General features: G+C 40.7%; 1 protein-coding gene across 3 annotated transcripts; it reads right to left on the bottom strand.

The window, feature by feature from the left end:
• Positions 1 to 120: 120 nt before the first annotated feature.
• On the bottom strand, positions 121 to 14,108 carry cept1b (choline/ethanolamine phosphotransferase 1b). Of its 3 annotated transcripts, none has more exons than XM_080849237.1 (10): positions 13,714 to 14,108; positions 12,583 to 12,686; positions 11,946 to 12,411; positions 9,534 to 9,681; positions 9,261 to 9,402; positions 5,923 to 6,007; positions 5,493 to 5,624; positions 5,245 to 5,403; positions 4,990 to 5,115; positions 121 to 4,501 (listed from the first exon to the last, which is right to left on the bottom strand). In XM_080849237.1, the coding sequence occupies exons 3-10, from the start codon at positions 12,330 to 12,332 to the stop codon at positions 4,385 to 4,387; spliced, it is 1,296 nt and encodes a 431-aa protein (XP_080705363.1). In that variant the 5' UTR covers positions 12,333 to 12,411; positions 12,583 to 12,686; positions 13,714 to 14,108; the 3' UTR covers positions 121 to 4,384. The 3 variants fall into 3 exon arrangements, with proteins under 3 accessions (XP_080705363.1, XP_080705365.1, XP_080705364.1); XM_080849239.1 differs by having other exon boundaries at positions 13,901 to 14,108; XM_080849238.1 differs by lacking the exon at positions 13,714 to 14,108 and adding an exon at positions 13,472 to 13,636.
• Positions 14,109 to 17,398: the final 3,290 nt, after the last annotated feature.

Below are 17,398 nucleotides of genomic sequence, written 5' to 3'. Positions count from 1 at the left end.
CATCATATTTCAGTTAAACCCTATCTATTGTCTTAGTATTTTGTGCATAAGTAACAGACAGAGACATTGTCCATTACTGCCGGAGTGGTGTGTTTACTGAACAAATAAAATGAAACCATGTGTTATCATAAATATAGCAATCTTTATTTTTTACAAGTGCTTTTTATTCCAAAATGAGAGAACAGCAGCTCTTACAAACCAATAGAGACAGAGAAGTCAGCTTACCATAGTTTGCCAGAAACAGTCAGCACTCAATGTAAAGTAATTTCTTTTAAAAGGACAGAAGTTATCATTGCCCGGCCAGAATTTTGACAGGCTTTACGAGAACACCTTAACATTCTGTGATGTTGCCATATTTAAAAGACACTACAGCTGGCCATAATGCATGTGGAACAACCTACCCATTTCAACCACTCAACAAACAGCCTCATATTTGTGTACATCTTTACTTCTTTCCAGAATATTTGGCCTCTAGAAACAGAATGTTATGACTATGACGTAAATGTTGGCCTATTTAGTAGTGGCCAGTGCCAACAGATATTATCAAATAACTTAGTTAATTAATTAAAATTGACCTTAAACCCACAAAGGAAAATAATTAATTAAATTCAAAATCCAAATAAACATACAGAATTCAAAAGACGAATGGGCAAGCATTTCATGCAGAACACATATGGAGGAATCCTATAAAGAAGGTTAAGCTGGATAATGCCACTGCAGTACAATGGCCATATTCTACTGACTTTCCTCAAAAAACACCAACACCTTCCACCAGTAAGATACACATCATAGGCATTGCATGGATGAGGCAGAACAGTAGGCTCACAAACTTATTCAACAGAGCAGGTAGCAGCATTTGCAAATGGACAGGGAGAACGGCAATCATTAGGTAATGGATAGATTGTCTTTTGTTTGTTCCTCTCGTCTATGGGAACATGCAAACAAGGTTAAACATCCTAGAGTATACCTGAGCTTGGCCATCTAGAAACCAACGAAAAGGGTGAGTGAGAAAACAACCTCATTCTCAGTACCGGCATAGGAATAACAAGCTTGATAGAGAGGTATGAACTTAAAATTATAACCTTAGATTTAAGAGTAAATGAGAACTACATTTAAGGCAACAGCTATAAGCATTGCTCATGTTGAAGTACTTGGGGGGGTATTCCAAATATGTGGTTACGTGACAAACTTGGGTAAGTTAACTCCAAGTGGTGTACCTCCTAAAAGAAGAGCCATGTGGCTTTGTTTTACTTAGGACAATGAAGCCACGGGGCTCCTGTCTAACAAGGTTTACCACTTACTCTCAGGTGACTTAAGGCCAATTTAGGGTCGTTTTAGACGCAGAGCCGTAAGCACGTAATTTACACAAGGAACTTGTTTTAGAAAAGTTTTGATTTAAGGTTCGTTTTAGACGCAGAGCCGTGTTGCAAGGCTTGTGAGCCGTGTTGCGTGTTGCAAAGCAAATTGACGCCAGAACTGTAGATTTATTTTGAGTTAAGTAAGCCTATTTATTGCAGCAGGACAAAGTAAAAAAAACTTACCGGAGCATGAAAGTGTAGTGGGCGAAAGGCTTGATGTTATGAATACATGTGTTACACAAAATACAAATGTCGGCAATTCAGTACCAGTGGCGAAAAAGATAGCACATGACGCAAAAGTTTGTTTATTGACACATCTTTTAATGACTGCGACAGGCTTTAAAACGATGTGTTTATGAGTTACATTATTCAAAGATGAGGTGGTAAACGGCGAGAGAATCTCATCATGTTGTCAATGCTTGTAATTACAATGGTGCTGGCCACAAGGTAACGGCAGGTTACTGTTAACTTTTGTATATGAGCAGACCGGGCTCATTCTATCAAACTCGCTGGTGCAATTGATGGATTCACGTCAATATGAACTCAATGAAAGATATCACCATGACTCACAAGTGGCGGAAAATGAATATGAAAGTACCTATTTGTTCGTGAATGACCACATTCTCTCCAAACAATCGCGGGTGAGAATGGGATATTCTCTCCATAAATTTGCGGTAATTTGAGCGTCCTTCTAAGTGTTTAAAGAGGATTTGTAAAGGAGTTCATGTCTTCGGACCTTTTCTGTTATGTTTGTTCCTAATCCATAAGAAAAGGCTTGTGAAACGGTCTGCATTTTTCTGCTGGTATTCATGATTTAAAAAAATGTCTGGGTCTAAAAAAGACTGTATGATATTAACCCGGAAACGTGAGACTCTGTGAAAGGCTGTGGTAGCCGGCCAATCACAGTCGTTGCGAGCTGTGTAGGGCCGAAGTGTTTTAGTCGCATAGTCAGGTATTTTGGGCGATGCACTTAAGCACGTAAGGGGGGATATTTTACCACGCAAGGGAGGGTTGTGTATCTTACGTGCTTACGGCTCTGCGTCTAAAACGACCCTAAATCGGCCTTTACCCAGGTTTGTCACTTAACCATGTACTTGGAATGGCACCCCTGAGCTACAAGCGACAATACAGAACAGCAAAGAAATGTGGCCCGACATGACCTCTCACTTCCATTACATAAGTTTATCATAATTAGTCCTGCCAATATAACATCGCACGTATGGCTTTATGGTTCAAAGCAAGAAGAGAAAAGCCACGCCATGAAAAAAGACCCTGGTGCACTTATAAGTATATTTCTGGCTAAGCAATGTGCGTATGCAGTGATTAATACAAGAGGTCAGCATGTTACACAGCTAGTACAGCTTTACCTTACCTTCCACTTACAATTCTAGTATGTGCCAGAGAGGTTGTTCTTGTCGGACATTGGACGAGAATGCTACAAGCAGCATGTTTTACATTTTGTGAAATATTTGATAACAAATAACAAATGTTTGGCTTGCATTTGAAAGTAATAATGCAAATAACATGCAATATCGGAGACACAACAAATGTGGAAAAAAAGCTTTTGATGACCAGAGTTGCATGCTGGGACACATCAGTGCATATATATTTTTGAATCGCCACACATACCATCTGCACGTCTTTACTACTGTGGTCAATAAAACTAAGCACAAACAGACAAATGTTTCCATTAATAAAGCTGATATATGACAGAGTGACCAAATTAATTTAGTTTTTAAATAAATGTGTAAATTTAGCAAAATGACACTGCCACTTTATTTAAACTTTAGAATCCATTCAGTCTTTTAGGCAGAAAGCAGAAGTGCAACATAAATAGTCAGGCACGCAAAGCAAAGGTTTCTTAAAAAAAAAAAAAAGCAATAAATATAAGAAAAGGGACACATTTTTTTGCTTACAGTATAATGGAATATAACCAAATACCATGTCCAGAGCAGCACTAATTGACAATAAAGAATGCAATACACTTGAACATCTCAAATACGTTACGCTGGGAAGGACAGTTTATGATATATTAACATCTCATGTCTACGTTTCAATTGTGATGACTGATTCAGAGATGTCACTGCAATAATTGAGAAGTGCATGCAGTAACTGTTGTAGAAACTACATTTATATCCTGTTAATTAAAATTATTACCTATCTACAACACGTAAGTGCAATACACCAGCTTCTTAAACGAATTTCCTTAAATAATACTTAAACCCATGTGACAACACAAGTGAAATAAATGTTGTCTGGTTTGAAAGATACAGAATCACAACTGGCAGATGAAAGTTGTTCACCAGAAGGGAAATACATTTTGCTTTCTATACTAAATGTACGCCTATTACATGTGGAAGTTTGTAGGCAGATCTGCCTTGGGCGAACACTATATTGTACTTATATTTCCATAAAGTGACTTAATGATGTGGAAATCAAAACAGTAAATTTGGTATGTATAGTGTGACATTTCTTTGACGCCGTTCTTGACGTTGTTAAACTAATAGATAAGCCGATGTAATTATATTACTAAATTGTATTATTTAAAATTCAAACCCTCAGTAAAGGTAAGACGGCTTTAAAGATGGCCAAGGAACCTGTATTTTTATCAGCTGCTAAAGCCTGGGTGATTGCAAGTGGATAATGGTTAGAATTGAATAAAATAGCACCTATTTTTTAGCCAGTTCCTTCCTATAAATGAACACTGTTCCATAGTTCTATAATATTACTCTGTCCCACAGTAGGAAATCTCAAGAGCAAGTGAATCTTAATTTAATGTATTAAATATATTTTAAGATACCATTTTGTTTTGTGGTACGGGTGAGAAAAGGAAAAAAAAATCAGTAACACAGGTTGCACATCACAGTGATGGAAGAAATAAATTATACATCTAACAAATTCCTCCTGGGAAAGTCCTCATCATTAATTTGCATTAGAAGTGCCTACTCTACCCTGCCCTGGACAAAAAAAAGGGAAAGCGAGTACTACAAACAAGCAAAGTCATCATATAGCTGGCAGTGGAGTTGTCACTGAATAGGTGCACTGGTCAGTGGCTTGATTTTGAAGACAAAGATGTGAAGGTGGGAGGCAATCTGATTGCAAACACTGACACAGTAACGCACCAGATCGAAGAAGGAGAGAATCTGCCAATGTAAAAAATGCACCGGTTTTATCTTAGTTTTTTTCCATAACTTATAAGGGCCAAAGATGGCCAAACTATTACTACTAATAAAATACGAACCAATTAACATCTTTGATATGAGGAAATGTACAGGCTCGTTCACACCGACAGGGATTGTGAATTGTCGTAATGACAGCAATGGCTACATATGAATACTGAAAATGATGGTAATAGACAGATAATAATTCAAAATCCATATGCAAAAACTAGATCCTGGAAGAATAACTCAAATTTATGTAGCCAGATAGAGCTCCTACAATATGGACAATTGCTTTGGTTTGAAAGAGTCTATTGTGACTACTGTGAGTGGTTCCTTATTTATCCTTAACGATATACATTTGACACATAACAATATCATTAAGAGCTTTGGAAATTAAATGATGATTCAGCGAAGACATATGGTGATATTCATTGAATTCATTGAAATGAACAAAGGAGTGAATTACTTACCAGGGCGATCCACAGCACCAGGTATTCATCAATAAAACTGTTGAAATACTGGTCTAAGAATAGCAGCCCAGGGCCAAGAAACGCTACATCATGAAGGTGCATTTCACTTTTTGTCATATGTGCAACCTACCACAGAATGAAAGAAAGAGAGTTGGCTTATGGCTTAAACACTTACTGAGACTAATGAAAAGAAGGTCAATTTAGCAGTTTTAATTCATAACAAAAGTTCTTAAATACATAAGGAGGTAAACTTACCACTAATTTGTTAGTGATCTTGGCAGACACAAAGCCAAATGCCAATATATAAAGACATGGGTGTTTTTCAAAGAGCTGAATAGCAGATTTTTTATAGATCATCATAGCCAAGATTATAACAGAACCTATGTGAAGGACAGGAGAGAGGACACTTGTTCCCTAAAACAAATGAAAAATTAGAAACTTGTGGCCACACTGCGGGTAAAAATCCAACATGAACGAATACATTAATGTGAGTAACTACTTACTGCTATTGTGGATCCATTTTTGCCCACACCTCCAGTAAATATAACCCGGAAGTAATTAGTACAGGAAAAGATAACCCCTGCAAATGTACATATGGCAGGAACTATTTTCATTTGAATGTTTATTATAGGAATCTGTGAAAGGGATGAAATATGGGATCAGAAATGCATCAATGGGCATCACAGACACATGCTCAAAAACATTTGTAAAGAAAATGATTAAACAAGTTTAGCTTCAATAGGAAAGAAAAAGCAATTGCAAACAATGTAGAAATAATTTTGCTCACTACAAGCAATAAAAGTTCAATTGTATCATAAGCATGGCATCTCTATTTGGCTAAATCAGCAATCCAAGATGGCATTCTAAAAAAAGAAATCAAAACACAAATTATCTCAGAACATGTCAGAGTTAGTGAGAAGAGCACAGAATTACCGGAGACTGCCAAAAAGCGGATCCTCCAATGGCAGCCAGCAAATACATGACAATAATGAAGATTTGCACTTCAGTCACATCAATGCTGAGCAGGGCACAAAGAGCAGAGGGATTGAGAGCATGGATTAGAACAGTAATTATCTCTGTCCACAAGCACACAGCTGCCCAGTACTCTTGTCCAGCACAGACTGGAGTCCCAATCTGTAACGCTACCTCAGAAGTTTCAGCACTTCACCCAACCACTCCAATCAAAACACCAGCCAGCAAAATCTTATGATCTTCAAAAAGACATTCAAGACTAATAAATCAAATAGCAGAACTTAAGTGCTGTGCTGGCTGTGATCACAGAGAATAGGTTTAAAAAGTTTTAGTTTTTTATTAAATTCACTGATTTCTGAGAAAAAATGCTTTTATGCCATGCAGGCAGGGGCGGACTGGGGGGAAAAAGTGGCCCGGGAGTTACTGTCAGACCGGCCCACTCAATACACGGTGCGCGGCCCACTAAGTACACAGCGCGCTGCCCACTCAGTACACACCGCATTGCCCACTCAATGGATCGCACGTATCGGTCAGTGGCCTACTGGGAAAAATACCCATAGACTTAACCATATTTTGGTTGATTACAAAGAAATTACATCATATATGCTTGTTTTTTAATAACATTTGGATCCACCAATTTGCCTGGATGGACACATGGAATAAAATGATACTGGCTATTGTAACACTCCAAGGTAGGTATAGTTTGCAAGATGAATAGTATCAGATCAGATCAGATGGTTATCAGATCAGATGGTTATACGTATAACTACAAAGCCTATTGGTTAGTACACTCAAAGCGTATTAGATAAATATACTTGAAATTAGTGCTGTCAAACTATTACAATATTTAATCGCAATTTTTTGTCCATTATAAATGTCCCTTCATTTATTTTGTATCCATTTATCCATGTTTTATTCCAGAATCATCTATCTAGATAACATAAGTGTTGTGAAACGCAAGCTTTACTTGGCCAATTCAACACCTTTAGATAACATATTCACAATCTATATAACATATTAACATTGTTTATAATGTAAGTGTTGGTGTAACACAGTGATTTTAGCATAACAAACTAGCTGGTTAACTTATTTGACACAAGTTACAGTATTAGAAATGATAAGATTGCCCTATTTACAACTACCACCATGGATAACTTGCTCATCGATTGTAAGCAAGTGACTACGGCTAACATGTTAAAATAGATAATCTCGATGTTGACAACAGCTTGCTTATTTTACCAGATCATAACCGTCTCAATTTAAGACATACCGTTAGCTAGGCTTGCTGTAGGGAACGTTACCTCATCTGTGAATAGCAAGCTAACATTTGTCAAGGTCAACGCCACATCTTACCTTATCACTGTCACCAGTCAGTGGTTTTCCAAATAAAATGTAGGCTAGAGTTGACATTTAATAACACCTAAAACTAAATCAGACTGACTGAAGAGATTGACAGAGGCAGCAGCAAACTGTGCCTCATCCGTGTTAAGGGCTAGGGCTGACTGCACACGTCAATACGGTTGCGTGTCCTGGCTGGGCTTGTAAGAATCCCAGAATCCTCTAGGCCTACCTCAATCGGCACAGCTGAGAACACTTCGGCTGTGTAAGAACCAATTTTCAGGTGTTCATAAATAACATAGAGATATCAAAGTCCGTAAAACACATTTAAGAAGTAACGTAAAAAAAAAAAAAAAAATCGAAAAATAGGCACCATAGGTGTGAAGACAGATTGTAAGTAGGAGTATAAACTCAGTCAGTGCTCCTTATCTCATGGATGTCTTAGAGAAAACTAGATTCATGTTGTCTGCAGAAGCTATGAAGTATATTATATTGATATGCGCTGCGAGTGGGCCTGATGGCGGTGGGCCGGTCGATGATTATGATGGGCTGGTGTATTGTGCCATCGGCCCACCGGGGATATCCCCGGTATTCCCGATGGCCAGTCCGCCCCTGCATGCAGGGCAAAGTCTGTGTTGGATATAATTGGCTGATTTGCCTGCTACTACATGTTAAGCAGCCCAAAGGGCAGGAAACAGCATAACAAAGGCGCTGAATTTTTACCGTGATATTCCAAAACCTGGGACCAACAATTGCTGTGAACATCTGCAAAATGGCTAGACAGATCTGTGCCTCTGTTACATCAAATCTGGCCAGTGCATTAAAGAGACTGAATCAGAGCAGGATACTTTCCCCAAACACCTTTGAATAGGTGAGTTGGAGTAGAAAATAAGTAATTAAATCTAACTCTAATAATAGAGAATGAAAATCTCATAAGCGTCTGCTAAGCGTTTAGCTTTTTGCCATGAGATGCAATGCACCAAACAACATTTCCAATACACATTCCCTCCAACTGGTGCAACCATAAAAGGTAGGTTATTACACAATACCTATTTACACAGCAGGCTTTACTTGTATGTTTTCCATAGTAATACCGTAATTTCCATGATATTAACGGCAGTTTGATTTTGCTACATTTCTGCAGCCCTGCGGATGCGTCCTATACACGGGAATGCATTTTGACCCCACCTGGTAACGCACACACATTAACTCTGCCAGTCTTAAGCTTGAATGCAGAATGGGTCTCTCTCTCCCCCTCTTTCAAATTCGATCAGAAAGATAACACATTTTCATTCACACTCATTTTTCCATAAGAATAAAGTAAGGGGTGTAGTGTATTCTTACCAGACTGTATTTAACAGGATGTTATGGAGTGTGAACCTCCACAAGAGGTGTGCGAGGTCTCATGCCAGACTGACTGTCTATGAACTATCCTAGCTATCTCTAGCTTAGAGAGCCATCTTAATAGTTGGCAGCTGCTAGCGTGTGATAAACTCATGTAAATATGTGTGAACATTTATATGAAGCTACAGAGGCACCCGAAGGGTTTCTACCTTTTCCTATTATTATTTTAAAAGTTAAAATGAGGAGACTACAACATCAGCTAGATAACTAGCTATCAATTAATGCAAATTAAACTCTTCCTTGTAAACCGTTTAAGGTTATTTATAAGAATCCTTAGCTACGTAGGTGTCCATCCCTACATCATACAACTTTAAAATGGCTAGTAGCACCCCCACCACAACTCCATGGCATGATGCAACTTTCAATAAACTGCAGTTAATACACAGGAGCGACCAATGCACGTGTTTGTTTTATAAAATGACATAAAAACCTGCAATGCGGTTTATATACAGTTCGGTTAATATAGCCGGGAAAATACGGTAGTTATATGTTTCATTGAAGTTTCAGTACTATTTCCCTAAGCACTGTCCCTCAGTTCCCCCACTGTTCACACTCACATGCCAAAGCGCAGGGTACCGGAGACATAGGTTTGCCAGTGGGCACAGTAAAACATGAACATGCCCGCGAAGCAGCAGAAGAACATCCAGTCTGGGTTAGTGCCCAGCTGCACGGCAATACTGGTGCCCAGGACCACAAACACTGGAAGAGAGGAGAGAGAGTTTGATGGCGTTGTGTCCACCATCAATGACCAACAGAAGTCTTACATGGGATACATATACACCAATAGGATCCAATTAACTAGAGCAACAGTGGACAGAATAAGGCAATACCTGTGGACAGGGAGTCACAGCCATGATCGAAGAGCTCTCCCAGTGGTGAACTGCTGTTAGTGCGCCTGGCCTGCTTTCCATCAATGGCATCCAGTGACTGGTAAACAAACAAGCCCACAGCACAGAGCAGATATGCCCACAGTGGTGCCTGAAGGAAAATGGGAAACATCAGTATGCATGCCGTGCTGGTAACCGATATGGCTGCTGTAACATTTCTGTGTAACAGTTACACACAATTAAGTACAAAATTGATTAATACAAATGAAGAGATACAAACTGAATAACATTGTATGTGCTTCCCAACAAAGCATGTTAACCATTCAAAACAATTATTAACCATTAGACATTGAGCAATAAAAAGGGCTGTCATTGACCATGTTAACCATATTCCTTAACATAACTAATAGTTGACATCTGTTTTGGCAAGGAGTAAAACCCTTTTGTGCAAGCTATTAAAAACTGCTAGGCAAATATGAAACGTGTGCCTCCCTATTTACGAGAGCAAGTTACTGAGCAACCAAAGAAGCAAGCCAAGATATTTAATCTGCTATTACATCAAGTCCTCAGAGCAACACAAAAATATTTACTATGGCTAGCATTTCCAGTACATACTGAACCCAAACAGGGCTTTTCTTGGGAAAAGCCTTGAAAGTACAAACACAGAAAAACAAGCTACAGCATTATTTATCAGTCACTGATCAGATTCTTGTTATGAGAGAAGTTCATTTTAACAACTCTACTTAAAGATGAACTTTGCCCTATAAAACTAGGGAACTGCCTTTCCTTAAGCTGTCAGCTTGAAACTGGCATACTTTCTACCAATAGTGATCTTTATTTAATCGTTAGCAACAATTAGTCTCTGATCCTTAACACCCTGTAGATTAGAACATCTAGTTCAATTATTAAAACAATCAACAAGCAACGGCTCAGGTTTAACAGCAGACAGGAAACAACCTAGGTTAGCACAAATACTCCATGTTGCATAAGGCTTAATCTCTGCAGACTTAAGAGCTGCATTCCTGGAAACTAGAGATCTTTTGCTTTGCACTCCACTTGGGTGCCTCGGTTACCTCAACCTTTGTCCTACAGAGGAAATGTGAAGGCCGTAGAACATGGAGAAGGGGTTATTTTTAGAGGGAAAACAAGAGATACAAGTAGATTTTGCAGGTCTTCATTCGAGCTTGGCTGGATCCGTAGACCTCATTTGATATCATAGGCAAAACACCTATGGAGAAGGTGAAACCTTCTTAAGGTCAAACCTACTACCAGCTTGGCAAATCTGACTCCATTCCTCCTGATCACTTGCAGATTAACTGCAGTTCCACATAGTTTTCTCAACCTTGTCAAATTATTTCACTAATTATGTCACTCATTTTTAATGTTGTTGTTTGTTTGTTAAAAAATTTAACTTTAGGTTTTCTTAAGCACAAAACGCCTGCATGCACTCTCCACTGTGTTGTGTATTACGTGATAGGGCAAGCTCGTGCTGGGCCTACAGTTTCAGATGTAGACTGTGTTTGCAACATGAGAGGAGGGACCACGAGGGTATGTGTCCAGAAAAGAAAGCCTGAGGTATTGTGGGGGCTCTACCCCCTCCACAGCAGAGTAAACAAAGTAGCAGATACAAATGGTCACCACACCAATTTGTGGAGGAAAAATTACATTAATTTCAGTTTGCACAAACACATTAAGGAGTTTAGGAGCAAGCTGAATTTTGAAATGCTAGCTTTCTAATACTAAACAAGGCAAACACAGCCATCATACTTCACAGCAATACTGCAAAAAGGGATAATCACACACATATGCACCCACCCTCAGTTATTCAAGGCAAGTCTAATGCTATCTAATGCATCCAAGTGAGCACAACAGGAGATTTTCATGAACAGCATGATTTTGGTATAGTACTGAGAACTGTTTAATAATCCCAGACAATCAATACAATTAGCATTATGTCAATATAAGGAAGGTTGGGTTTTTCGATAGCCATAGACCTATTGAAATGAAATGTTGTTTTATGCCAAACCAAATTGCTAGCGCACGCATCAGAGCTGACTTTCTGTGTAACTTCTAGTGTGAAATAGAAAGCCTAGCTTGCTAGCAATACTAATTTCCTCCTATCATCTAATGTTTACCTTTGTTTATAGCACATTGTGAAACATATACTACTGAACTGAAAACATGCATAGATGACACTCACAACAACATTCAGTTTCAGTTCAAACACTCTCAGTTCACAAAATTGGGTTCTTGCAGCGTGAAAGGGGTTCCTTTTTTAACTAAGAACCCTTGACGACCTTGACAAACGACTCTTCATAATAATGTGCCATGTAAGACCATTAAGGGCCAACGGTCTTAAAAGTTGTACACAAAGAACCGACATTGCTTTGTTTAATTCCATGTTGACTGGCATACCTGTTCGGTGGCAGTGGGGCAGTAATACACCAGCACCAGCGTGGTGAAGACGTTGGTGGCCAGGCCCACGATGGTGATGAGGTTGGGCGCAATCCAGGCAGGCATGCAGCACACCAGCCACTCCCAGTAGCGCTGCATGATGGGCTCCAGGAGGGAGCGGCCAGAGCTGCTGTAACGGTGCTCCTCCAGCCGCTTCAGCTGGTGGCGGGAGAGCGGCGGGGATGGCAGCTCCACCAACCGACGCAGGGCGCTGGGAGCCAGCCAGCAGGTGGCGTCCATGCCCTGATACTGATGCTGCTGCTGCAGCGACAACAGCTCCCGATCACGCTCCCGCCCACGACGGCCCCGCATCCCAGCCCCGGCCCCGGCCCCCGCCTGCCCACTCATGGCCCTGCTATGCTGCTCTGCCTGAGCCTGCCACCTCCCGATGCTCCAGTTGGGGATCCACAATGGGGCCCGCCACCACCTGCAGCAAGGAGTGGAGGGGTGGGGTGTGAGCATGACATGGGCACAAGATATTAAGAACTACAACATGTACTTTTGACAGTTGACACATACTTTTGACAGCTAGGTAAACTGTGTTGTTAAGAAAGATGGCCTTGATTATTTTTGAACCAGGATCACCACAGAACTTTACCTGTTCTCCCACTTCTGAGGTACACAACTCTGTGCCAGACCTCTACAATCACGCAACCAAGAAGGCCTGGATGAATCTTCACCGAGGTAATCACCACCTACCTCCTGTAGACACAAAGATGACAAAGCAGTTGTATCTATTGTGATCTGTAGACAAGCATTTCTCCAGTGTTAACAAATATGGGCATATTGTATTCCATGGTTGAGATAACTAGAGGTGAACCCTGAAGTATCGTCACTCGGATAGCATGGTTTGGAGCTGTATAACAGTGAAATCACTGGCTTGCTCTGACAACAGCCCAGTTCATTCTAACCGTTCCAGGTTAAATCTGACAGGGGCCAGAAAGCAAAACATGAAGCAAGTTTTCAATCTGGTGACTATGGCTTAACCTTCTGAAATAAGATTCATAATCCATGGTAATTGGTATGATCTTGGCTATTCATGTCAGGGACAAAAGATTCAAGGCTATCAAATTTGGTTGTCTACAACACCAAAAACAAACCATGACTAAGGGAGCTAGCATACGCCTTACAAACAAACCGTCGGTAGGTCAATGTTACTGCTACCTAGGTTACCAGAAAGATAGTAAGATACGCATTATCTGGCTAATTAGCCTAACACTCCGAACAAGAAGCAGTTGATCATTATTTGACAAACACACAATATAAAATGAGAACCGTATGGTCAGTGCTATCATGAACCACAGCTCAATTGCTTCTGTAACACTATACAAAGACAATTATAGAGACCATTCCCCCACAACAACGCATTGGCTAGCTTGCTTACAAGGATACCTAGGTATCAGTATCCGTATAGGTACAGTGTTTATAAAACGTAAATATTTGACAGGCTAACTAACGCGCAAATAAGCCATTGCTAGCTAACCTACCTAGCAAATTAGCTATACCACACGGAAACCCTTGAAACTGCCAGCTTGCTCCCTCCTCCACCCTAACACTGCATTGAAAATGAATCTATTCTTGAGTCACGGAACGTTTGTGTTTCAGGCACGTATCTGACATGCCCAATATTTATAATCCCTTCACACTTGGCAAGTTAGCTTTGCTAGCTCAATCTACGGCAACTGAGTCCTTCCCCGGCACATGACACCTGAGTCCTACTGTCACTGACCTGACAAAATATACAGAAGTGCACTAGGAAATGACCCGGCAATCGAAGCACGCAAAGGAGTAAGGGGTAACTCCTCGATCAGGTGTACTCCACCGGGTTGTTTTGGGACTTGGGCAGATGGAAAAGCCCAAATCATACACCAAGGTTAGGATCAACAACACATCCACATCGCGATAGCCGTCGCTACCTTCGTTCGCAGAACACCGGTCACTTCCGTCGCAGTTGAAGACCTGAGGGCGATGGTATTCGGATTTGATTTACGGGCATCATGTATGCGCACATTTTAGTCGATTTTCTGACGTGAGAGTGTTCAACTATGTCTCATAGATCGCCCTTTACGAAGTACACTTTCATACAGTACACTTTCATACAGTGTACTTTCGTACAGTGCACTTTCATAAGTAGTGCACTTTATCGGTGATTAGGGCTGACTCAAATGGAACACTTAAGTTTACCACTTGGCGGAAGTGACGGACGCAAATCTGCTCGCGACACCCGCGAATTGAAGGCGGAAGTGACGGACGGAAATCTGCTCGCGCCTACCGCGAAACTTAACAGAAAAAAAATATAATACAAATCTAAACCTGCCGACATGTCTGAAAATAAACGTGCTTCTTGTCCATTTACTGTCCCTAGTTTACCCCTTTCTCCACCCCATGTGGAAATTATGACACACTTCTGTTTTTTTATTTGTTTTGATGTGTTTTTGTGATTTAATTGTACAGCTCTTTGGTCAGTGTGAGTTGTTTTTAAATGTGCTTTATAAAAACATTTGACTTGACCCCTGAAATCCTGGCAGGATCCTCCGTCTTCTGGCTGAACTCCAGCTGGTATGTACATTTGATTTAGCCTTACCTTCACAGCCTAACCTTATGTGGTAGTTGCAATGACATTATCAATTATCTGTCAGAAGCCTATCCTTTGCAATTCACATACACACCATATGGAAATAAAACATGACAAATCTGTACATGTAGGCCCTATGTCCCTAGATTTCAATTAGTTTTAAGAATTATCCACTGAAATCTTAGGCACAATCTGCTTGAATTTGCAAAGTAATAGGCCTACCTTGACCGACTGTACTTTTATACACATCTCTGTTAAGTTTACCCTGATACAGGTATCAATTAGCAATGGAACACAAAGGCATATGAATTGTTGTTACAAACATGCATCAATTATAATATACATCAGAAAAGGCAATAATAAAAACTACAAAACCTCAATGGCACAAGATTTTATTGATTAAAATACTTACATATTAATATATTAATGTAATCTTCCCTCCCCCTCCCCACATACTCTACAGCAGCCACCCTGCCCCAAGCGACACTGCCAAATTAATCTCTCGATGCCACTGCTGGTATTGTACTTTGACGGCCACAGTGACCTGAGGGTCGACTTCAGGCTCTCCAGGGAGTCCTTCAATGCACTCATGTGCTGTGCTGGGCACTGAGTGGTACCACAGATGGCTTGCCAGCGGCACCTCCTATGGCCCTCTGTTCACCAGGTAGTGAACAGGGTGAGTGCGAAGATCCATGCACTCCTCTTCACAGTGGTCCGGCATCCAACTGCAGAGGAACTCCCATGCCTGGGTGCCCGCTTCGTCCATCTCGCTGGATCAGCAGCCTTCAACAGAGTGTTGGTTGGGGCTACCATCAGGGTGAAGACCCCCAGCAGAGGATTATTTTAACAGGAAGCTGTTCCACTCCATCCAGCTGCAGGCCAGCTGTGACATGTATATTTCTGGCTGTGTTCGTGGGGTACACGGGGTCAGTGCACAATGCCAGGGTCCTGAGGAACAGCCTGTCCCAACCCATCTCATAACCCCCTTCAGGCAGCCTGTCCGCAACCACCGCAAAGCTCACTACAACAGCTGCCTGTCGGGATTCTTAAGACGCGATGCCGGTCCATTTTCCTGAAGGCTCTGGAGGTGGATGTGAAGTTTGTGCCAGAGGTCATTGTGTGCTGCACTGTGCTCCACAACATCTGCTTGACCAACGGTGACCTGCTGGAGCCAGATCAAGATGTCGGGAGGGCAGCGTCGGACCTTCCAGCACCAGTACCTCCAGGAACCGTCTCTGGGGCAGAGAACACACAAAGAATAGCCATGCAATTTTACACTTAAATTGATATATTAATTGTTTATATGTATATGTATGTTTATAGTATTTATTCAAGCCACATCCATACTTTACAGTACAAAAAGAAACATGTAAGCATGTATTAAATAAAATAGCTTGTTATATTAAAGAAGTTCAACCACATTCATGATCATTTCACTTATTATATTAAACATCGCTTGTCTGGCTATACAATATGCTTGAATACAGGTGAAGGGACATCCAGAACCACATCAAGCGCTCACACTGCTGCCTGCAGACCCCTCACCAGAGAACAGACAAAGAATAGCCATACAATGTTACACTTAAATTGATATTAATTGTTTAAATAGGGTTCTGATGCCCTGTTTTTCGATTTCTCCACAAACTGCCAGTAGGAGAAAAAGCATTCTTGTTATTTTCCCTGGCAGCCCACAGTCAGTGCGGATACATGTGTCCAGTTTCCGATTTCAGTCCGATTTAAATCGAAGATCCGATTCATGTGTCTGCCCAAATCTAGATTTCCTGTGTCCGACTGGACTCCGATGTAGACCCCTGGATACACGATCGGATTGCGCTGGGAATCGAACTAGGCACGCATGTTCGTACGTAGCCAAGATGGCGCCCGTTAGGGCGAGTAGTGAGCTTCAAATCACCCTAGATTTTTGACCCGTTTTCAGGGCATGATCCGGGCAATTTCAGGGCTCTGGATTCTGCTGATTTTGTCAGTGTGGCGCCCTAAGCCCTGAAAGTCGGGGCTGAAGGGCTCAAGGGGTCGAATCGGGACACAGTCATAGTTTCGTGATTGAGGCTGCATCTGGATGTTGCAGAAACTAATTTCTTTGGACATGTCAACTGCACACGTAGTCGAATGAAAAATTAGTTTTAAATAAATTACGCAGATCCAATCAATGTTTATTTAAAGTATGCAGCAGACTTTACACCAGCATTAAATAACCGCACAAACAAAAATGATAAACATTTTAGGGACACCAAAACAGTCCAGCCTTTAGATGACGTTAAAGAAAGAGTAGGTTATTTGGCCACCAATTATTATTAATTGTTATTAAACCGTCATTTTGTTCTTTACACCGCTTTCTTTTATTTCTACAGGCCTAATAGACAACCTGTTGTCTGTTTGAATTTGAACACAAGACAAAAGCCGTCATTACAGACAGATTTTTTTACTGTAACTCTGTGATATAAAATGATGATCTTGTTTTATGTGTCGGTCGATTATAAATAGGTTAATAATATGCTACAGGCCTAGTAAACAATGTTAGTCTTTGTAGTCTTGTATTACTCCCACGGACACAGGTTGAACTTCAGTCGATTAAGTCGGAAGGCTCTTTGATGGGTGGGGAGGGCGTTTTCAGTCATTCAGATATCGTCATCACGAAAAAGGGAAGTTTAGCGAGGGCGAATTTCTTAAAGGAGATACCAAACCCGTTATGTAGTTGTGAGTGGCATATTAAAGTTAATACAACAACTGTGTGGTCTTTCTAAGTAGCTATCCCATAGCGTGGTAGTTTGTAGAGTTACACCGTTGATGTGGAAGTTGGCAGCAAATCCGCTGTTTCGAG

The sequence above is a fragment of the Sprattus sprattus genome (assembly GCF_963457725.1).
Source record: "Sprattus sprattus genome assembly, chromosome: 12".
NCBI classification, from domain to species: Eukaryota; Metazoa; Chordata; class Actinopteri; order Clupeiformes; family Clupeidae; genus Sprattus; species Sprattus sprattus.
The sequence above is the reverse complement of the archived record's forward strand: the minus strand, read 5'-3'. Positions and strand labels throughout refer to the sequence as shown.

Coding starts and splice junctions, on each gene's coding strand:
- cept1b (XM_080849237.1), bottom strand. CDS start 12,332: ATGAGTGGGCAGGCGGGGGCCGGGGCCGGGGCTGGGATGCGGGGCCGT. Junction 9,682..11,945: donor GCCCCACTGCCACCGAACAG/GTATGCCAGTCA, acceptor ATTTTCCTTCAG/GCACCACTGTGGGCATATCT. Junction 5,116..5,244: donor AGATCACTAACAAATTAGTG/GTAAGTTTACCT, acceptor ATTCTGTGGTAG/GTTGCACATATGACAAAAAG.